The sequence below is a fragment of the Sorex fumeus genome, unplaced genomic scaffold (genome assembly GCF_029834395.1).
Source record: "Sorex fumeus unplaced genomic scaffold, SorFum_2.1 ptg000094l, whole genome shotgun sequence".
Taxonomy (NCBI): domain Eukaryota; kingdom Metazoa; phylum Chordata; class Mammalia; order Eulipotyphla; family Soricidae; genus Sorex; species Sorex fumeus.
In genome coordinates, this window is record NW_026606151.1 from 22,541,809 (window position 1) to 22,566,448 (window position 24,640).

Genomic DNA, 24,640 nt, shown 5'->3' on the forward strand with positions numbered 1-24,640 from the left:
TTCATCCCTGGTATGCAAGGCTGGCTTAACACTCGGAAATCAATCAACATAATCCATCATATCAACAAAAGAAAATATAAAAATCATATGATCATTTCAATAGATGCAGAGAAAGCATTTAACAAGATCCAGCACCCGTTCATAATGAAAATCCTAGCCAAAATGAGAATAGAGGGGACTTTCCTCAATATGGTTAAAGTCATCTATCACAAGCATACAGCAAGCAACATCCTTAATGAGGAAAAACAGAGAGCCTTCCCCCTAAGATCAGGGATGAGTCAAGGATGTCCACTCTCTCCACTGCTGTTCAATATAGTACTGGAAGTACTTGCAATAGCGATTAGGCAAAAAAAAATATTAAGGGCATCCAGGTAGGAAAGGAAGAAATCAAGCTCTCACTGTTCACAGACGATATGATACTATACTTAGAGAACCCTACAACCTCTACCAAGAAACTCCTAGAAACGATAGGCTTGTATAGTAATGTTGCAGGCTATAAAATCAATACCCAAAAGTCCATGGCTTTCCTAAATGCAAATAGTGAAAGAGAAGAAAGTGACATGACGAAAACAATCCCGTTTACAACTGTGCCCCAGAAAATCAAGTACCTAGGAATCAGTTTAACTAAAGAAGTAAAGGATCTGTACAAAGAAAACTACAAAACGCTACTTCAGGAAATAAAAGAAGATATGAAGAAATGGAAAAATATCCCCTGTTCATGGATTGGAAGAATTAATATTGTCAAAATGGCAATACTTCCCAAAGCACTGTATAAATTCCACGCGATCCCTATTAGGATACCCATGACATGCTTCAAATAAATGGAGCAAACACTCCTGAAATTTATATGAAACAATAAGCTCCAACGAATAGCTAAAGCAATTCTTGGGAAAAAGAAAATGGGAGGAATCAACCTACCTAACTTCAAGCTCTACTACAAAGCAGTAATAATTAAAACAGCATGGTACTGGAACAAAGGCAGAGCTGTAGACCAATGGAACAGGGTTGAATATACTGACATCTTCCCCCAAGCATATGAGCATCTAATATTCAATAAGGGGGCAAGAAAAGTGAGGTGGAGCAGGGAAAGCCCCTTTAACAAATTGTGCTGGCAAAAATGGACAGCTACATGCAAAAAAGTGGGCTCAAATCTTTGCCTAACTCCATGTAGAAAAGTAAGATCAAAGTGGATTAAAGAGCTCAATATAAGACCGGAATCCATAAGGTATATTGAGGAAAAAGTTGGCAAAACCCTTCATGACATAGAAGCTAATCGTATCTTCAAAGATGTCACGCCACTGGCCAAGCAAGTGAAAACAGAGATAGACAAATGGGACTGTCTTTAAGAAGCTTCTGCACCTCCGAAGAAACAGTGACCAAAATACAAAGACAGTCTACAGAATTGGAAAGGATATTCGCCAAATAAACATCCGACAAAGGGTTGATATCAAGGATATACAAAGTACTGGCTGAACTCCACAAAAAGAAAACATCCAGCCCCATCAAAAAATGGGGAGATGAAATGAATAGAATTTTCACAAAGAAGAAATTCGAATGGCTAAAATGCACATGAGAAAATGCTCACATCATTAATCATCAGGGAGATGCAGATCAAAACCACCATGCGATATCATTTCACACCACAGAGACTAGCCCATATTCACAAGATCAAAAGCAACCGGTGCTGGCATGGATGTGGCGAGAAAGGGACACTCCTTCACTGTTGGTGGGAATGCTGACTGGTTCAGCCCTTTTGGAAAACAGTATTGGACGATTCTCAAAAAATTAGAACTGAGCTCCCATTTGACCCAGCAATACTACTCCTGGGAATTTATCCCAGAGAGGCAAAAAAGTATATTCGAAGTGACATCTGCAATTGTTTGTTCATTGCAGCACTCTTTGCAATAGCCAGAATCTGGAATAAACCTGATGCCCGAGAACAGACGACTGGTTAAAGAAACTTTGGTACATCTACACAATGGAGTACTATGTAGCTGTTATAAAAGACAAAATCATGAAATTTACATACAAGTCGTGCTACATGGTTACTATCATGTTAAGCGAAATGAGTCAGAAAGAAAGGGATAGACATAGAAAGATTGCATTCATCTGGAGAACATAAAGTAACAAATAGGAGACTAATACTCAAGAATGGCCGAGATTAGTACCAGGAATTTTATTCCATGGCTTGGAGGCCAATTACACACCCTAGGGGAAAAGGGAGCTCAGATAGAGAAGTGAAGACCAAATAAATGTGTTGGGAGGATCCTCCCAGGATGGGAGAAGCATGCTGAAAGTAGACTATAGACCAAACATTTTTATTGTCACCCATTGCCTCTTTTGCAAACCACAACACCCAATAAGAGAGAACATAAGGGAATGCCCTGCCACAGAGGCAGGTTGAGATGGGAGGTATGGGGGGTGGGAGGGATGCTGGAATCCGTGGTGGTGGGAAGTGGGCACTGGTGGAGGGATGGGCGCTTGATCATTGTGTAACTGAAACCCAAGCACAAAAATGTGTAAGTCTACAACTGTACCTCATCACTTATCACTTAATCACTTAACTTCCCGTTAGTCGTCGATTTGCTCGAGCGGGCGCCAGTAACGTCTCCATTTGTCCCTGTCGCGTGCTAGTGTAGCCCAATGGCATCTCTTCGCTCCGGGAACATGGAGGGCCTCAAACCGATCGTTCATGACCTTGACAAAGAAGTCTGACCATCTGGTAGGTGGGCGGCCACGCGGTCTCTTGACATCCCGTGGAATCCAATCAGTAACAGCTCTAGTCCAACGGTCGTCTTTAAATCTCATTACGTGACCAGCCCATCTGATTTTCGACACCTTGGCAAATGAGACAGCGTCCCTGATCCTTGATCGTCGACGGATGTCAGAACTCCGGATTCGTTCTCTCATTTGAGTGAAACGTGATATTCCAAGCATAGCTCTTTCTATTCTTCTTTGGGAGACCTGAATGGCGTTCTCATCTTGTTTGCGTAGGGCCCAGGTCTCTGAGGCATATGTTAATGCAGGAAGAACAGTGGAATCAAAGAGATGTGCCCGGAGCCGGAGGTTCTTCGTCCTCTTAGCTATTTCTTCGACGTTCTTGAAGGCGTTCCAAGCCGCTCTCTTCCTCCTGCGCAGCTCGGGTGCCAGGTCATTTGTCATGTTGACCTCTCGACCTAGGTACACATAGCTGTTGCATTCGGAGATGGTCGTTCCATTGAGAGCGAATGGGGCGTCAGGAACAAGGCTGTTTCTCATTAAATACTGTACCTCATATGTCTCACTAATAAAAAAAGAAAAAAACAGCAAAAAAAAAATCAATGAACAAAAGGAGGATAGTGCTACAGTGCGAATAATCTTTCAAAAAGAACAAATAATTAGGCGGAAAAGGCTGTATCTCAACAATCTACAGATTCATATATGCACATATATAATTGATTTTATATTAATTAATGCCTGATAATTTTTACTTCTTTTCATAATTATTAATGCAAAATTATGTGTTTATGACTATATGTTACTTTTATGCATCACCACTCAACAAAGTGAAACTGAATTTTGTGATTATTGTATTTCTAAGTTTAATATTACTATAGGTCCATCACTTTTCAGGCTCAGAATTTAGATGTCATTTCATGTAGCATATTACCTGAACAAATGCATTTCTTTATTGTAAAGTTTTTGTTTAACTTAAAAACTGTGATTTACAAAGTTATTGATAGGGTTTTTTGTTTGTTTGTTTGCTTGCTTTTGGGGTCACACCTGGCGATGCACAGGGGTTACTCCTGGCTCTGCACTCAGGAAATACTCCTGGTGGTGCTCAGAGGACAAAAAGGATGCTGGGAATCGAACCTGGGTTGGCCTCGTGCAAGACAAATGCCCTACTCTCTATGCTATTGCTCCAGCCCCCAAAGTTATTGATAGTTTTATGTTTGTAATATTTTAACACCAGTTCCACCACTAGTGTCAAATTCCCTCTAATATTTTTTCTATAGAAACCATAAGGACACTGTTTTCTGTAGGTTTGTTTAACCCAGGACATTGCACATATCTTACTGCATTCAGTTACAGAGTGATTTCCCACAATAGCCACTTAAATTGTTTCAATTACTGTTGGATATTTCCATATCAAAAATTCAAATTTGGGTTTTGAAATAAGTTTCACTATAGCACAGATAAATTATGAAAACTCACATAACTTACTATGGTCATTAAATCAACTCCAGCAAAGTATTTTGTAGGAAAACTCCATACAATTTCAAGTTTTCACCCAAGGGAATTTATAAAGAGTTCTAAATGTCCAGAGGCCAGAAGCTCTGCTCCTGACAACTCCATGGTGAAACCTCTAGGGGCCAAGGAGGACTGAAAAGAACTCATATTTTTCTCTCTGTAGAAGATAGCTTTCTGAGGTCGGTTCATTATAAAATCTTCACTAAGTGCGAATTACACACACTGATGCTTGTCCTTATGTTGAGGGAAGAGGCTCCTGACCGTACTCTGGTGAGTTCGAATTTTCAGAAAGACAGAGTGTGTTGTACAGTGGAATGTCTCTAAGGTAGGACTTGCTCCCAGTGGCAACCAAGCTACCAGTGCCATCTAGATTTCATACTTTGTTGTCTTCTTTGCAAAATATTGATTTAAGTAAACATTAAATATCAGGATTCATATTGAAAATTGATAGCTAGAGGCATTTTGTAATTTCACCCAAGAAAAGAATGACCAATGGATGACAGCTAAGGGGTTAATAGCAGGCATCCAAACTATCACTGCGTTGTGCTGGCCCCCAATACACTTATTTTTTAACATTTGAATGTAAAAACTTTAATTATAATATATAAAATTTAATATGTTTAATCAATGCATCCAATTAATAAATTTAATCTACTAAATTTTGGAGATTTAAATGCATTTTACCTTCTCTTGAACTCAAATAGTTCAAAAATACATCTTTATTCATCAACTTTAATTTTCTCAGACAATCTATTTACTTCTGGTAGTCATGGGATTAAAAAATTATTTAATGTAAGCATTTTCTGCAAGTTCAGGAATACAGAGGCATGCGCCAAGTGGAAGTTGGATTGTGATTTTGCATAAATTAGTGCCACCTTTCCAAATTGGTTCTATCTTAAGACAGTGAGTTCCTTTTCATTACATTTTCTCATTAATCTTCATGTGAATTACTGATCAGGCATAAGATCTTGGGATAATTGTGCAATTTTTTCATGTATATAGATTATTTTTGTTGTCTTTCATCAAGAAAATTATGCAATATGCTTCCAAATATATATGGGAGAAATTTCTGGAGGATACAAAAATTGACGTGATGAGTTTAAAAAACATGAAAAGAATGCCTAAATGAACAATGTGTCATTTTGATGTCATGATGCATTATCTTCAAAGGCTTTTTTGTACAAGTATCTATATCAAATGTCTTATGACTATATGTTCCGCAATTGATGATTGTGGATTAATTGGTAATACTTAGTTTAATTAAACTCTTGTCTTATGACTCCTGTGGAACATACACACACAAAATTAAAAAATGAGAGTGAGTTGATTTCCAGAAATTGCAAATTCGTTATGCTCTGTGCTGTGTTTTTAAGTTCTGGGAGATGCTGTCATTATCCAGTTCAGACTTCATTGCTTTTCCAATATGTTTATTTACAATATTACAAATGTAAGGAAACTATATTATCTTAATCTTAAATCAGTACAGTCCCATCCTAGGAATTTTTCTAACTCAGGATCAGTTTTTTTTCTGTGTCTCCTAGTTTTGGTGAAAGTCTATTATTAATCAACATACACATAATCATATATTGCCTACACAGGACTAATTGCTTGTTATGGTATTATTTCCTTCTGATATTTTAGTGTTTGTTTCTGTATGATCAATTTATGCATTTTGATATCTTAGGTATAATATCGTTGGGTTCTTTTAATCATCATTTTTAGACATCCTAAAAATTATGTTAATTTAAGTTTAGGATTTGTTTGTATTTACTACTGTAATAATTTAGAATGATTTTTTTCTCTTTTCTTTAAGCCATGCAGAGAATTGAACTCAGCACATCAGTCCTGGGTGAGTACGCCCAGTGCTCCACGTCTGTGAAAGATCCAAGGCGCTTAACAAATTTTCTTAAACATGAATTATTCACTAATTACCTGAAGGTGCTATTTAGGTGTAAACTGACTTATTTTAATTTAGAGCACTTTTTTCTGTTAAATACTATGATCTTTCTCAGAGTATATGCACAAACTTCACCATGTTATTATATACTTTAGATTACTTTCCTGACAAAATAGTATATGTTGAATTATTATGAATATATTATGTACAAAATTACTTAGCATATAAAAATAAAGGCCCTCCCGTTGATCGTCGATTTGCTCGAGCGGGCCCAGTAACGTCTCCATTGGAGACTTTGTTGTTACTGTGTCTGGCATCTCGAAAACTCTCGGTAGCTTGCCGGGCTCTCCGAGAGGGGCGGAGGAATCGAACTCGGGTTGGCCATGTTGGCCGCTTGTAAGGCGAACGCCCTACCCGCTGTGCTATCGCTCCAGCCCACTTAGTATATCAAATACAAAATTAAGAATTTCTTAGTTCTCTTATTTTATAAACAATTATAAGTGATACAAAGTATATGTAAACAAAATTTAATTGTACAGAATAATTTTACTTTTTAGAATAGACTTCAAAACTTCTCTTTAGGCATTTTCAACTAAGAAACATATAACATCAGATTAATTAAAAGATTTGGGGTAATTGATGATTGTGGATTAATTGGTAATACATAGTCTGCTTTTTCATCATCATTATTGTTAGGCACGAAAACATTAACATTTTTATATTTATGAAGAAAAATAGTTGACTTTTAATTAACTGTTTTTTTAATTTACCATTGTTTTATAATTCTACAGAATTTAGGGATTATTGAAATCATGAAGGAACTGTGATTTGCAACCAACATCCATAATAAGTTAATGAAGACTATGGCTAATTTCACGACAAGTGGGTTTCTCCTCATAGGGTTTTCTCCCAAGCCTGACTTACAAATCTTCTATGCTTCTCTGTTCTTGGTCTTATACTTGTTGGCGTTAGCTGGCAACATGATCATCATCACCATCACTTCCCTGGATGACAGTCTCCAGTCCCCCATGTATTTCTTCCTGAAGCATCTCTCCTTTCTGGATATCTGCTATATTTCTGTGACTGTTCCAAGATTCATTTACAACTCTTTCTTGCATAGAGGAAACATTTCCTTCTGGGAATGCGTTCTTCAGTGCTTTATCTTCAACCTCTGTGCTGTTGCTGAGACGGCCATGCTCACGCTTATGTCCTATGACCGCTATGTGGCCATCTGCCTTCCCCTGCGCTATGACGTCATCATGAACATCAGAACCTGTGTCCATGGGATCATCGGCGTCTGGGTCAGTGGGACCATCTGTGGAGTCATACATACGGTAGCTACTTTCTCCATCCACTTCTGTGGTCCCCCTATCATTCACCAGTTCTTCTGTGATGTTCCCCAGATCCTAAAACTCTCCTGTTCTAATGACTACATCTATGAGCTTGGTTTCTCTGACTTCATGACTTTGGCGGCATTTTTCTGTGTCATCTTCATAGGATACTCTTACGTGCACATATTTTCTTCTGTACTGAGGATGCCATCTGCAAAGGGCAGAGCTAAGGTCTTTTCCACCTGTCTTCCCCACCTAGTTGTTGTCTTATTATTTATTTCTACATGTGCCTTTGAGTACTTAAAATCTCATTCAGATACTCCGACTGTATCTGACATTTTGCTCACTATAATGTATACAGTAGTTCCACCATCTTTCAATCCAATAATATACAGCCTGAGAAACAAAGCTGTAAAGTTATCAGTAAGAAAGATTTTTTTGAGAAATAAAGCATATTTGGATTGATGACCTTTCTTTATTATTCATTGGGAGGGATTTTCAAATTCTATTGATTCTAATCATGAGACAAATTCAATCAGGAAATTTTAATAAATCAAAAATAGATTATAGGAAACAGTTGAATGTGAAAGTTTTGTTCATATACTGTTGGAGCAATGTCAAAAATACCTAAAATAATCTTTGTAAAAATAAAAGATTAAGGTTCCCTCATTGAATTTTGAGAGTAATATAAATGAAATTTTGTTAATTTAAAACCAGTCAGGTTAATAACTCATGATTTGTATGTGAAGATGCTGTGAAAATGTGCGTATGAGACTTGTTCATTTTCAAAGAGTTCTGCTGTACTCTTAGATATTACATGATGTTTACAAACTGATTAGACCTCCCTGTAATCAGCAGTCATTTGTTATTTGAAATTCTATTGATGCTTTCCAAATTCCTTGGGCTTCAAATCACATACATCAATGCCACCTTATAAAATTGACTTATGTATACAAAATATAACCACAAGAAGAATATTCTATTAAAGTATTAATTATAACAATTAGATTTTGACATTTTTAAAGTATTTTCTGCTTATCATTTACATCTTGTAAGTCATTTGAAGATAGTGTTTGCTATGGTGGACTGTAGAATCTTTGTTCATTTTATTTACTGAAAAGTCATTGTACTAGTATCACTAATTGAATTATATTGGTTTTTTCTCAGTAAATTTTAGCAACATCTTGTCTGTAATTAGATGAGAATATAGGTGTGGGAGTTTTTAATCTGCTGAGTTAAACGGTTCATGCTGTTAATATCAGACTCAATTTTATATCAGAAATCTAGCTTTCTCCCTCTGTCCAGATTGGGGGTTACTGTAAGAACTTTGTATATTTGTGCACGTTCTATATTCAGTTTCTCACTGAAACATGCATTCTGAACTTTTGGTTTGAAATGCAAACAAAACAAAACACTGTCCTCCCGTTGTTCATCAATTAGCTCAAGCGGCCCAGTAATGTCTCCATCGTGAAACTTGTTGTTACTGGGTTTGGCATATTGAATACTTTGGCATATTGAATGTGTCATGGGTAGCTTGCCAGGCTTTGCCGCGGGTGAGATACTCTCAGTAGCTTGCCAGGTTCTCCGAGAGGGGCAGAGGTATCGAACCTGCCTCGGTCGGGCTGGCTAGGGTCAAGGCAAATGCCCTACCGCTGTGCTATCGCTCCATGAATCTAGAAATCAAATAGGGGAAAATTCTTTCTTAGATACATAATGTCTTCCAATGGTCACAGGATTCTATCTTGAAGAGATTTCAATTTTCAATTACTGTTCTCATCAATAACATCTCAGCTGTAAAACATATACCCTACCTTCAGTACGTGGTCCTGTATTCAATCCCTAATGTTAAAGCCCAGCAAAACAATGAACCCAAAGCAAAGAAAACATAAATTTCTCATCAGTGATACATGTTTTCAGTACATTAAAATTAGTCTGCTTTTGTGTCAATAATTGACAATGACTTTAGTTTTTATGTATTGACCTTGAATTCACTCACCAAGCTTAACTACTTTTGTAAATTGCAATAAAATTAGAGTTTCTTTACATTTTTGTGTATACTTAGTATCTATCAGCAAAGGAATGCATTTGTTCCATTCCAAGATTTGAAACCTTCTTGATAACTTCTTTTGAATGCTCAGTTAAATTGAGTTTATTAATTTGTTTTTTCATGGGGTGGGCTACATACAAGGCAAGTACACTACCTGTTATACTAGTGCTCCAGATCCTGGAGAAAATACTTTCTAATTGCGATAGCTTAATCAAAGTTTCTTAATAATATTCAAATAATTATAACACTTATAGCAATAAATAACTTTTTTATAGAAGTGTTCTTCATGTGTAAGAAATGTTCTAAGTTCTTTTAAGAAACTATGACTTTCTTCTCTTTTTTTGAAAATTTTTTATTAGTGAATCACTGTAAGGTACAGTTACAGAGTTAAAAACTTTCATACTCACGTTTCAGTCATACAATGGGAAAGTAACCATCCCTCCACCAGTACCCATTTTCCACCACCATTGGTCCCAACATCCCTCCCACCACCCCACCCTGTTGCCTCCACCCAACCCGCCTCTGTGGCAGGGCATTCCCTTTTGCTCTCTCTCTCTTTTTCTGTGTTGTGGTTTGCAATATAGGTATTGAGTGGCCATCATGTTCAGTCTATATTCTACTTTCAGCCCACATCTCCCATTCTGAGCAGGCCCTCCTAGCACCCTTTATTTGGTGGTTCCTTCTCTATATGAGCTGCTTTTTCTCCAGCATGTGAGGCTGGCTTCTACGCTGTGGAGTAATCCTCCTGGTACTTATCTCTACTATTCTTGGGTGTTAGTATCCCATTCTTTACTTTATATTACACAAATGAGTGCAATCTTTCTATGTTTGTCCCACACTTTCTGACTCATTTCACTTAACTTGATACTTTCCATGTTGATCCACCTACATGCAAATTTTATGACTTCATCTTTTCTAACAGCTGCATAGTATGACTTTCTTCTCTTAATAACACTATTAATTTTCTGAATAACACATCAAAACTGATTTATTCAACTTAGTCCTATACTAAGTTAGTCACCACATGGGAACTTGCTTCTTCTACTTTCCAATAAACTTTCAACTTTCTGAAAAAAATACTGATTAATTATGCTCTTCTCACTGTGTATCTGAGGACTGTGACCTAGAGAGGGAGAGGTAATCTGTACTATATTCACAAAACCATGAAATATGAAAATAAAATATGATACTACAATGTTGGACAGTAGAAGTTACGATTTTAATATTTAACCCAATAAAATATCTCACATTCTCTTAAATTTAGTGGAACTCTGAATCCTAAGCTTACGTTAGTATATGGAAAAACAATCATGCAGAGTCATTTTCCTAAAAAAATTTACAAAACAGAAAAAAAATTCTTCTTTTGAGGGAAAAAAAGGAGATACTGTGTGCAAAAGTGAGAGCAGAGGAGGAGAAAGAATACATATGAAGGCTTTTCCCATGCTTATTGATGTCTATGACAACATGAATCTCTCTACTTACTGGAAAAGTCCATTAGAACTATTGTTTCTCTCTAATTTCTTTCTCTTCTCTCTACATTGAATTTCTATTCTGTGAAGCTTAGCCTATTTGTGAGGAGAATTCTACAGTGGTGATTCTTATTTCTAAGTTTCCCCAACAACTGTCTTACCTCTATTTTATGGGATTCCATGTCTTCTTTTACCTCTTAAGTAACCTGCCTTGCAGTTTTTGAGGTTGTAAAAACAGTCATGGCCTAACACAATTTATTTGGAATAAATATTGTAAAATGATCTCCTTTTCTGGTAGTTGAGACTAATATCCCTCTTCCTAATTTAGGCTGCCCTTTGACAAGCTGCATGTCTTCTTGGAAAATGGGGTTGATTTTTGTATCTGTGTGTACATAAGTTTTGTGAGTGTTTTACTTTTATGGCCTTTAATCCACTGCCAGCTGTCTAGCTTGCAAATACTTTCTCCCTCTCACTAATCTCACTAATATGCATTTTTTTCCCTGAATTTTCTATCGCTGGTGTGATAGCACAGCGGATAGTGCCCTTGCCTTGTATGCCGCCAACCCGGGTTCTATTCCTCTGCCCCTCTCGGAGAGCCTGGCAAGCTACTGAGAGTATCCCACTTGCACGACAAAGCCTGGCAAGATCCCTGTGGTGTATTCAATATGCCAAAAACAGTAACAACACGTCTCACAATGGAGATGTTACTGGTGCCCGCTGGAGGAAATTGATGAACAATGGGACGACAGTGCTACAATTTTCTTTCACAGTCCAGGCACTTTTCATCTTTATGTAATTCTATTTAATTATTTGTTTTAGTTTTCTTTAGACAATTGAACATTCTCTAAAGTTAGTATCAAGGAGTGTTCTGCATACATTTTCCTTGATTATCTTATAGATCAAGGCCTAATATCAAAGTCTCTAATCAATTTTAATTAGATTATGAGATAAAGGCGCTAATCATTCTTTTCAATGAACTAATCATTTTCTCAACATATTTTGAAGAGGTTGGTTTTCATCATCTTAATTATTTGTCTAATAATTATCTGTCTACTAAGGCCAAGTCCTGTTTATTAAAAAAAAGATTTCACTCTGTTGTGTATTTACAAAATAATGGTGTCACTTTTGCCCCATGTGTTCAGTGGTTAGGCCTCTTTCCCACCAAGGATTGCTGATGGCGATGGACAAAAGGAGAAAAGAACAGGGGCCAGGCTGGTTGGTGATCAATTGCCATTTATTCCAATAAAGTCTTCCTCTGCCTCCTTCTTGTCTCACTCATTCCCATATTCCTCCTCCCCCAGCCCACTCCCATAGCCTATTTTAGAGAAAAACCTAAACTCCCACGACCTATTATAGTGAATAATCCCCAAGGGTTGGGGCTAGTAATTACACTTAGGTGGCATAGCATGATCAACATAGGAAAACACTTCCTTCTGGGGAAGCTTTTCTAAGACAAAGATCTCCTGGTAGGCAGATGATCAGCTCAAGGGCTCAATTGCGTCCAATGGGTGTATTTCCCCTTTCCTTAGTTCATAAACATTCAACAGTTATCTTAAATTTACTTCTTAATAATCTTTCTTGTTATTTTATATGGACACAGGAAGAGATATATTAAGCTTTAAAGGTTGGCTATCCTGGGAACATCTCACAATAGATCTTTATGCCATATAGATCCTACAGTCCTCACTCAAGATTAGTTCTTCCTAACCCTAGCAGGGTCCTTGTCCAGTCACTTCCCTATGGGTCACGACAGAATATGCACAACGTTCTTATATAAATGTACTGTATAATAACCTGATGTTTCCATGGTTAAAATATAAAATTTCGACAATCACTGTATGTTCACATTTTTCTTGTAACAGTACCCTAGTTATTTTTCTATTTTTGGAAAGAATATTTTCCACACAGCCAGGTTTGTCCTGTGTCCCCATGAATGAGGTTTCCCTGAGAGTGTAGGGGACCTAGAGAATGAGCAACTTAGAGGGAGGAGGAAGCCCTAAGTGAGCTGGCTGGAGGGGTCCAGTAAGACAGGGGGTTGTCACCCTTGGCTATTCCAGACCATGAAGATGAGCTCAGAGGCTGTGGAAAGCGGGAGAGGAAGAGGGAGAGATAGAAACAAAGACAGAAAGACAGAGTTAGAAAGTGAGTGATGGTTGGAGGGATCATTCACCATGGGAGATGTGTGCTAAAAGTAGAAAAAGGACTAAACATATAACATCCAAACATGTTATAGATTACATCTCATTATCTATATTACAACCCATAATGTCCATAAGTAGAGAGAGATTGAAAGAGAAGTTGTCTTCCATAGAGGAAGGGGAAGGGATAGGATGGCGGGGACGGATACTGGGAACACTGGTGGCAGAAAATCTACACTGGTGGAGAGATGGGTATTTAATCATTGTATGAATGAAACTCAAACATGAAAGCTTTGTACCTGTACCACAAAGTGATCCAATTAAAAATTGTTTTTCAAACTAAAAGTAATTAAAATGTTAATGGAAAAAAAGATATGTAAGGCAATGGTAGAACTTGATCACAGGATTACTTGACTTGCCATTAATCATCGATTTGCTCAAGCAGGCACCAGAAACATCTCCATTTGTCCCTGTCGCATGCTAGTGTAGCCCAATGGCATCTGTTCATTCTAGGAACACGAAGAGCCTCGAACCAATCATTCATGTTCTTGAAGAAGTCTGACCATCTGGTAGGTGGGCAGCCATGATGGCTTTGACGTCCTGTGGAATCCAGTTGGTAACAGCTCTAGTCCAGTGGTTGTCTCCAAATCTCATTATGTGTCAGCCCATCCCTGATTCTTGACTATTGACGGAGGTCAGAACTCTGGATTCTTTCTCTCATTTGAGTGAAACATGACACTCCGAGCATAGCTCTTTCGATTCCTCTTTGGGAGACCCAAATAGCTTTCTCATCCTGTTTGCGTAGTGCCCAGGTCTCTGAGGCATATGTTAATGCAGGAAGAACAGTGTAATCGAAGAGATTTGCCCGGAGCTGGAGGTTCTTCGTGCTCTTAGCTATATCATCAACACTCTTGAAGGCATTCCAAGCTGCTCACTTCCTCCTGCACAACTCAGGTGCCACGTAATTTGTCATGTTGACTTCTCTACCTAGGTTCACATAACTGTTGCATTCAGAGATGGTCGTTCCATTGAGAGTGAATGGAGCGTCAGGAATAAGGCTGTTTCTCATAAATATTGTCTTCTTGAGATTCAGCTGTAGTCTGACCTTTCCACACTCACGGTCAAAGTCAGCCAGCATTTGTGCCACTTGGCTAATGTTTGGTGTTATTAGAATGATGTCATCAACAAAGCGGAGGTGGTGCAGTTGCCGACCATCTACCTTCACTCCCATTCCTTCCCATTCCAGTTGTCGCATGATGTTCTTGAGGCTGGCACTGAAGAGTTTTGGTGAAATGGTATCAACCTGCAGAACCCCTCTCTTGACGTCAATTATCATTTCTTTGTAGAATGATGAGATCCTGGTAGTGAATCCGTAATACAGCTCATGGAGGATCCTGATGCATTGAGTTTGAATGCCCTGATTGGCTAGGGCTTCAATGACTGCTTCCGTCTCAACAGAATCAAAGACCTTCTTTAAATCAATGAACTTTAGACAAAGCAGCATCTTGAACTCTCAAGAAACCTCAATGAGCTTGGTTATCATGTGAATATGGTCGATGGTGCTGAATCCTTTTCAGAACCTGGCTTGCTCGCATGGTTGTCTGAGTTCATCATGTCGACCAAGACCATCCATGGTAACTCACAGTTCCAGAAGGCCAAATCTAGACGTTGTACATGGAAGTCTGTGGGTGGACGGTTGCACAATGAAAGAGACCACATCATATTCAACCGAGAGTTTTGCCTGACCAATATTGCTGTTGTCCCAAAATTCCAAACGGGATAAAACCAGCGTCTCCTTCATGCAAAATTCTACTTCACAGAGCGGGGAGAAAGGGCTGCAAAGTTTCAGAAGAGAACTCCCAGAATGACCACCAAGTGGGAGCTCTTTGGCACTATTGCTGCAACATGGGAAGATTCCGTTGTTGACAACATTGACGAGGAAAACGATCAACTGATTCAGCACCTCCATGATTGTGCAAGGAACTCCAAGAGAGAGATAGCCACAAAAAACCGACTGTCTTCGAAAACTCTTGAGCTTATTCGCCAACGTGGTTTGGCACATGCCTCAGGCAACCACAAGCTAACATCCGAGCTCGCAAAGCAGTGCAGAGATGCGATCAAGGAAGACCTCAAAGAGAGAAGAGCAGAAGTGCTGGTACATGCAGCAGAAGCCGGGAAAAGTATTCGTAACGCCCGCCTGTCCTTCGCCAACTACAAGACCAAGATGACTGCCCTCCGACGTCCTGATGGATCTATCATATCCTCCAGAATGGCAATGGAGAAGATTATCCATGACTTCTACTCAAATCTCTTCGATAGCCATGTCCACTTGCTGACATACAAAATTCCACAGGATGGATATGTCATTCCCAACGTTCTCCCTTCCGAAATCCGACATGCCATTTCGTCGGTAAAGAAACGAACAGCACCCGGCCCAGACAAGGTCAGACCTGAACACCTGAAGAACCTGCCGTCAGTACTCATCAATACGCTGGGGCTCGGCTTTTCACATGCTACCTGTCTGAATGCAAGGTTCCGTCCCAATGGAAAACCAGCAGGACCGTACTACTGTTCAAGAAGGGAGACATCCATGACATTGGCAACTATAGCCCCATCTGCCTATTGTCTGTCATCTACAAGTTGTTCACTCAAGTCATCCTAAATAGGATTGGCAGAACACTTAGATGAAGGACAACCATGGGAGCAAGCTGGGTTCTGCAAAGGATTCAGCACCATCAACCATGTCCACATGATAACCAAGCTCACTGAGGTTTCTCGGGGGTTCAAGATGCCGCTCTGTCTAACATTCATTGATTTAAAGAAGGCCTTTGATTCTGTTGAGATGGAAGCGGTCATTGAAGCCCTAGCCAATCAGGGCATTCAAACCCAATATATCAAGATCCTCCGTGAGTTGTATTGCGGATTCACTACCAGGATCTCACCATTCTACAAAGAAGTGATCGTTGACGTCAAGAGAGGGGTTCGGCAGGGTGATACCATTTCACCGGAACTCTTCAGTGCCACCCTCGAGAACATCATGCGACGACTGGAATGGGAAGGAATGGGAGTAAAGATAGATGGTCGGCAACTACACCACCTCCGCTTTGCTGATGACATTGTTTTAATAACACTAAACATCAGCCAAGTGGCACAAATGCTGGCCGACTTTGACCGTGAGTGTGGAAAGGTAGGACTACAGATGAATCTTACGAAGACAATGTTTATGAGAAACAGTCTTGTTTCTGACGCCCCATTCACACTCAACGGAACGACCATCCCCGAATGCAACAGCTATGTGTACCTAGGTCGAGAGGTCAACATGACAAATGACCTGGCACTCGAGCTGCACAGGAGGAACAGAGCGTCTTGGAACGCCTTCAAGAGCAATGAAGAAATAATTAAGAGGACGAAGAACCTCCACCTCCGAGCACATCTCTTCGATTCCACTGTTCTTCTTGCATTAACATATGCCTCAGAGACCTGGGCCCTACGCAAAAAGGATGAGAACACTATTCGGGTTTTCCAAAGAGGAATTGAAAGAGCTATGCTTGGAATATCACATTTCACTCAAATGGGAGAAAGAATCCAGAGTACTGACATCCGTCGATGATCAAGAAACAGGGATGCTGTCTCATTTGCCAAGGTGTCAAAAATCAGATGAGCTGGTCACGTAATGAGATTTAAAGATGACCGCTGGACTAGAGCTGTTACCGACTGGATTTCACAGGATGTCAAAAGACCGCGTGGCCGCCCACCTACCAGATGGTCAGACTTCTTCATCAAGATCATGAACGATCGGTCTGATGCTATTCATGTTCCTAGAGAGAACAGATGCCATTGGGCTACACTAGCATGAGACAAGGAAAAATGGAGACATTACTGGCGCCTGCTCGAGAAAATCGATGATTAGCGGGAAGTTAAGTTATTAAGTGAATAAGATGTCACGCGGCCGTAAATGCGGCCACATGCTTTTGGGAGCTGGGTTGTATAGTCCCATCAGTGGGACCAACCTGGCACTGGAAGCAGCTATTGGGTGTGATGCCTACCTACTGGAAGATGGGGGATCTGGGTGGCGAAGGCCCATCCCAATCCAAGCAGGATTGGAGATCTCGGCCCAGGACCCGCATACCTGGTTTCCTCTGCCAGTTCCTTCATGCATGAGGCTTGTCCAGACATGTGGAGAGTGGTCTTAGCATGGCTGTGGATGATTCTGGAGGTCTTCGGCTGCTGGAGCTCTGCTCGGGGGTGGGGAGTGCAGCCCACCTCCCTCCAAGTGACCCTGGTGAGGACAGCCAGGCGCGGAGGCAGGAGACTCTTCCACCCAGATCCCCCATCTTCCAGTAGGTAGGCATCACACCCATCAGCTGCTGCCAGAGTCAGATTGGTCCCATCAACAGCCAAGATGCAGAGACTATAAATCCCAGCTCCCAGAAGAGAACAGCGCAGAGTCTCCTGCCCCCACGCCTGGCTGTCCTCAGCAGGGCCCCTTGGAGGGAGGCGGGTTGAGATCCCCCCTCTTGAGCAGAGCCCCAGCAGCCAAAGACCTCCAGAACCAACCACAGCCATGCTGAGACCACTCTCCACATGTCCAGACAAGCCTCATGCATGAAGAAACTGGCAGAGGAACCCAGGCATGCGGGTCCTGGGGCTGAGATCTCCAAGCCTGCTCAGATAGGGACTGGTCCTTCTCACCCAGATCCCCCATCTTCCAGTAGGTAGGCATCACCCTTAAAATTATACAGTATTATATGTCAGTTATATTATAATACAGTTTGGAGAATAAGAAAAAAAATCAAAAATGAAAGAAAAAAGTTAGAGACAGAAAGACAATGACAAAGATAGACAGAAGACAGAAAAATAGAGAGAGTGCAGTAGATCTAGACTATGAGAAATGAGAGAGGGAGACAGAGCAGGAACAATACCAGAGCAGGGCAAGAGCAGTGGGTGGCCAAGCTGATGGCTGCGAGAAGGTGCCAGGAGTGGCTGCTCTGAGACCAGACAGATGGTGGGGGGCAGAAGAGCTGCTGTTCCTGTTATCATAGATCATAGCTGTCCCGAAGCCTGAGATGCCCCCCACCGCCCCCGAGATAAAAGGGACATCCCTAAGACAGCCAGAAAGCAAAGGAGAGACCACCAAGGTCTACAGTCCTCAGATCAAGTTAGCATTTCTTAACCCCAGGAAGGTCCTTTTCAGTTACTTTTTTGGGGGTCATAACAGAGTTTATTTCATGACTGTACTCTTAACTTATTATACTTCTTATGGCGCTTAAACTATTCCTTTACAATTCAGGGTAGCTACAGCTCTTGCTTGACCTGGGTCCATCCAAATCCAAATTCCTCACTAGGATCCCCATTAGGGGTGTCAGGAACTAAGAGAAACTGAGGCTTAAGTCAAATAAATATAATGGATTGCCAGGAGTAAATATTATTTGGAGTCAGTTAACTCTCAAGTTACAAAAGTATAGCTTTGATTATTTTCCTGTGTGTATACAAAAAGGACATTGCTGTAATGTAAACTATGCAAAGGACATAAAAGAGAGAGAAAATAGAATTTTAATTACATATACAAATCCAGAGCACTTAGAAGATTTGGCCTACAGGTAACAGAGTCTGATTTGTGGATATACTCTAATTTTTTAAGCTTCCTTCTTCAATATTATTTGGACCACTCTAGACACTTTATATTACAATAGGAGTTTCAGATTCCATTCTTTCATTTTCTGAAATGTACCTGCTAAGATTTTGATTAGAATTACATTGAATGAATGCATCAAGTGTAAAAGAATTGTGTTCTTCCCTACATTGTGTCTTCCAATTTGTTACTAGTATTCTTAGTTGCATATTAGTTGCCTTTAAAATGTTCTCATGCCCTCTGGCAGCATGGTGAATGCAGCCTCAGAGCTTATTGGACAGCCAGGTAGGAGCAGGTGGTGAAGGGCAAATGTGGCCTCATGGGATGGGGGTGGAACCGGCATATCCTTCCTGCCCCGTCAAGAAAACGAGTGACTCTCTGGCACGGCCATGGACCAGAGGCACACAAACCAATCTCAGAACTATGTGGCTTTTAGCAGAAATCCCTCCAGACTTAACTAATAAAATATCAGAAATCCAGTATTGCACAGCCACATTAGCAGACACATGACATCATATGGTCTTCCTAAGCAGCAATAGAAAACAAATTATTTCATGATGACTTTTCAGCAGGTCTGATTGTTGGGGGAAATTTCCAAATAATACTGGTGCATCTTTTGTCCAAATAATGAATGTAATCAAAGTAGAGAGAGAGTTAAGTGGAAATTATCTGTCTCACAGGCATCGGGAGGGTAGGATGGGGAGTATATTGGGTTTTTGGTGGTGGAAAATTTGCACTGGTGAAGGGATGTCTGTTTGATCATTGTATGACTGAGACTTAAACCTGAAAGCTTTGTAACTTTTCTCACGGTGATTCAATAAATAAATTTAAAAAAATAAAATGTTCTCATCAATGAATGTATATTTCAGTGCCGAGTCTTTATACAATTTATATATTTATTTGAAAGTGTTTGAAGCCATTGAACATGGATTTGAAAATGATCTGTTCTGGCACCAGTATTCGAAAATACAATAAATGAATTCATTGTTGATTGTATGGTAATGGATTTGTTCAATTTTCTTATGATAGAAACTTCACGGGTTGCTCTGATCTTCTATGTAAACACTATTATCTGTGATGAAAGGTTTTTATTTTTTCTGTTTCAGAATTTAAAACTATGGTTTATCTTTTATGTTTACTTGGAATTCTATGTTGAGTAGGACTTAAGCTGTAAATTTTTAATTGCATTACTTATATCATTAAATCACAATCACCAAACTGTAATGATCACAGTAATAAAGAAAAATTTCCAACATGTTTATATCACTGTCACTGTCCTTCCATTGTTCATCAATTTGCTCGAGTGGACCCAGTAACGTCTCCATTGTGACAATTTTTACTGTGTTTGGCATATCAAATACATCACGTGTAGCTTGTCAGGCATTGCCGTGCTGGCGAGATACTCTCAGTAGCTTGCCAGGCTCTCCAAGAGGGGCGGAGGAATCGAACTCGGGTTGGCCATGTTGGCCGCTTGCAAGGCAAATGCCCTACCCACTGTGCTATCACTCTAGTCCAACATATATATATATATATATATATATATATATCTAGATATATATATACAGGATAATGCTAAATATAAATATATAAGATAAAGGCCCTCCCGTTGATCGTCGATTTGCTTGAGCAGGCCCAGTAACGTCTCCTTTGGAGACTTTGTTGTTACTGTGTCTGGCATATCAAATACTCTTGGTAGCTTGCCGGGCTCTCCGAGAGGGGCGGAGGAATAGAACTCGGGCCGGCCATGTTGGCCCCGCGTAAGGCGAGCGCCCTACTCGCTGTGCTATCGCTCCAAATTATATATAATAAATAAATATAATATAAATATATAAATATATATATATATATACAGAATAATGCTAAATACTTCAAGGGCATGTAATTTATTCTTCAGAGTAAGATACCTCAATGAGAATGAGAAAGCATTTTCACACTTTATATATGATGGACTGTAGCACTGTCCTTCTGTTGTTCATCAATTTTCTCGAGCGGGCACCAGTAACGTCTCACAACAAATTGTGAGACTGGTTGTTACTGCTTTTCGCATATTGAATATGTCACGGGGAGATTGCCAGGCTTTGCCGTGAGGGCGAGATAGTCTCGGTAGCTTGCCGGACTCTCTGAGAGGGATGGAGTTCTTGAACCCTGGCCAGCCATGTGTAAGACAAACACCCTACCCACTGTATTGCTGAGAAAAAATAGAGTAGAAAATTAATTGTAGCTTACTATGGTCCCTAAATCAGCTCTAACAGATTATTCTGTAGGAAAACACCATATAATTTCAAGTTTTGGCCCAAGGGAATTTATTAAGATTTCCAAATGCCCAGAGGCCAGAAGGTCTACTTTGGATAAATTCCCAGTGTAACCTCTTGGGGCTAAGGAGGATTAAAAGACACTGGTTTCTTTCTCTCAGCAAAAGATAGTTTTCTGAGGTCAGTTCATCACAAAGATCAAACCTAAACTAAATGTGAATCACAAATACTGATACTTGTCTTTATGTTGAGGGAAGAGGCTCCTGATCGTCCTCTGGTGAGTCTGAAGTTCCAGAAGTACAGAGTTGGCTGGGCAGTGGAATGCCTCTAAGGTAGAACTTCTGACTGAATAAGATAAAATACCATTGTCCTTGACTTGAGAAATGAAAGGAAATGTATGAGCTAAGAAACATCAATAAAAACTAGGTATATGGAAACGAACATGGTAAACAACCTATTTTTGGAATTATCAGTGGAATTGGATTCCTATATTCCTATAATTTCTCTCTTTATATAGACAAATAAGTAATTCAGTGTGAATGTGTGAATCATTGGACAGAATTAATTATTGCTCTATCTTTATGTTCATGGATGCTTTTAAAATTTTGATTATAAAACTTGTTAACCACTTTCCATATTAGAGAGTGTAGGCATATTGCTCAAATAAATATAAAAGCTGATAATACATGGGCAACCACATTTTCTTCTCCACTAATAACCATATTTTTTGTCCAAAAGTAACTCTATGTAAACTTTGTCAGGGTATCATGAGAGATCAGGTTTCTTTTAGTATTAATTCACTTCAGATTTCTGATTTTTTCTACCTTGGGAAGAGGTGAGATGAATTATGACAGAAAGAAATTTAAGAAAAGTCCTACAATGTATATATGAACGGTCAAAATATTAAAAAATGGAGAGGAAAATAGCGAAAATAATGGTAAATTTTATAAGTGTCTAATGAAACCAGTTATTTTTAACAATCAATCACATCCACCTAAAAGATTATTCCCAAACATACTCGGTTTGCCAATCATTTGTCAGAAAAATAATCAAACAGAACTCAGCACCCCTTTTCAGAAAGTAAATCATGCCTGGAAATTTAAAAGTGAAAACTTGCATCCAAAGGCAACCAAAGCTATCAGTGCCCTCTCAAGTTTAATAATTCCCCCAACCCCAGTCCTTGCCCTCCAGAGGATGGTATTGTCCACTGTGAAAAAACAAGAATTTAATTAAACTCTAAGTATTTGGGATCATATTGAAAGTAGGTAGCTAGAGGCATTTTGAAATTTCATCCAAGAGAATGACCATAGGATGGCAGCTAAGAGAGCTAACTGCATGCATCCAAACCATCACTGTGTTGTGCTAGCCTCAATACCTTTTTTTTAACACTTAAATGTAAGACCCTTAATTATAATCGTTAAAATGAAATTTAGTCTATTTGTCCAATTTATAACATTTAAAAAGCTAAATTTTAGCTTTAATTTTTTTTACCTTCTCTTAACAAGTATTGCAAACATGCATCTCTATTCATAAACTCTAATTTTCTCAAGAATCTATTTACCTTCTGTAATCAACTTTACTAGAAACAATGGACTTAAAAAATTTAATATATGTGTATTCTTCAATTTCAGGAATCCAAAGGAATGAACTGAATGGATGATGTACATATGAATTGTGACTTTGGAGTGAATAGATGTTACCATTCCAAATTGGGCCTATCTAAAGATAATGAGTTTCTGTCCATTATATTTTGTCATTCATCTTCATATTAATTAATGATCTAGTATAAGATTTTAAGATTAATGAACAAAATTTCCATGTATATAAATTAAGTTATTTTTGTTGATTTCCATCTAGAAAATTAAGCAAACTGCTCCCAAATATATTTAGATGGAAGAAATTTCTGGAGGCTACAAAAATTGACTTATGAGTTGAAGAAGACTGAGAAGAATGCCTAAGTGAGTAAATGTGTCATTCTGATGTTAAGAAGCATTATCTATGAAGTCTTTTTATACCAGTCCCTATATAAAACTAAATGTCTTAATTTAATTTAGTTTAAGCTTTTATTTTATGACTCCTGTGGACCCCCCACCCATACACACACACAGAACTGATGGTGAATTGATTTCCAATAATATAAAATTTGATATGTGCTTTGTTTTTTAATTCTGGGAGAGGCAGTGTCCTTATTCATTTGAGACTTGAATTCTTTCCCAATATAATTATTTGGACTATAACGAAGAAGGGAAAGTACATTACCTTTAGGTTAAATCAGAACAGTCTTATCCCTGGCGTTTTTCTAGTGCTGAAAAACTAACAGCAGGGTCAATGTTTTTCTTCAGTATTCTTCACCCTAAATCACATCTGATTTAGGATGAAAGTCTATTAATCATCATAATCATAATCATATATTCTCCACAGAGAACTAATTGTATGCTATGTTTTCATTCTATCAATTCATGCATTTTGATATTCTTGGCTAAGTATAATCATCATTTTCAAGCATCCTAAAAACTACTGTTAATTTAATTTCAGGATTTGTCTATTTATACTACTGCACTAATTATAAAAGAAGAAAGAGAGAGAAGAGAGAGGGAGAGAGAGAAACAGACAGAGAGAGAGACGAGAGAGTAGAGAGAGTGATGGGAGGGAACTTCGGGACACTGGTGCTGGGAAAAGTACACTGGTGGAGGGATGGTTGTTAGAACACTATGACTGAAATCTAATCATGAACAGCTTTCTAAGGGTCTATCTCACAGTGATTCAATAAAAAAGTGAATCACTGTGAGATACATTTTTCTCTCTTTTCTTTTGCCAGTGCATTCAATTGAACTCATTGCCTCACTCATAGGTTAGTACCTCAGCACTCTGGCACTGTGAAATATCCAGGGCCCTAAACAGCAAAATCTGGCAAACTACCCGTGATGTATTTGAAATGCCAAAAAGAGTAATAAGTCTCACAATTTGTTGTGAAACGTTACTGGTGCCCGCTTGAGCTAATCAATGAACAATGGGAGGACAGTGCCACAGTGCTACGAATTATTTACTAATTATATCAAAGTGTTATTTATATGTAAATGAACTTATTTTAACTTATAGACTAATTATCTTCTGTTAAATATTCTGATCTTTCTCAAATAGATGCACGAGTTGACCATGATATTATATATTTTACATTATTCTCTTGAAAAAATATTTGTCGAATGATATTAGTATATTATATACAAAAGGCTTAATATGTTACTAAATAATTACTTAAGAATTTCATAGTTCTCTTGTTTTTATTAAATAAAAAATGATTATAAATGATACCGTTTATGTAAGCAACAGTAATTAGACAGATAATTTTATTTTTTGAAATAGATTTCAAAGCTTTTCTTTAGCCATTTTAACCAAGCAATATATAATATATTAATTGATAGAATTTTGGTTAATTGAAGATTCTGGTAATATAATTGTTACTTTTACATCATTATTTTTTAGGTACTATCACACAATTAATATTTTTGTGTTTATGAAGAAATAAAATTATGGTTAGATATTAATTTGTTGGCTTATTTAATTTACCACTGTTTTACATCTCTAGAGAATTTGGGCTGTACTGCATCCATGCAGGACCTGTGATTTGCAACCAACATCCTTAA

At 38.7% G+C, this 24,640-nt stretch overlaps 1 protein-coding gene across 1 annotated transcript; it reads left to right on the top strand.

Moving 5' to 3' along the window:
- The first annotated feature begins 6,990 nt into the window (after window positions 1–6,990).
- On the top strand, window positions 6,991–24,640 carry LOC130040193 (olfactory receptor 14J1-like). Its single transcript, XM_056132200.1, has 3 exons — window positions 6,991–7,898; window positions 10,755–10,793; window positions 24,583–24,640. The coding sequence occupies exons 1-3, from the start codon at window positions 6,991–6,993 to the stop codon at window positions 24,638–24,640; spliced, it is 1,005 nt and encodes a 334-aa protein (XP_055988175.1).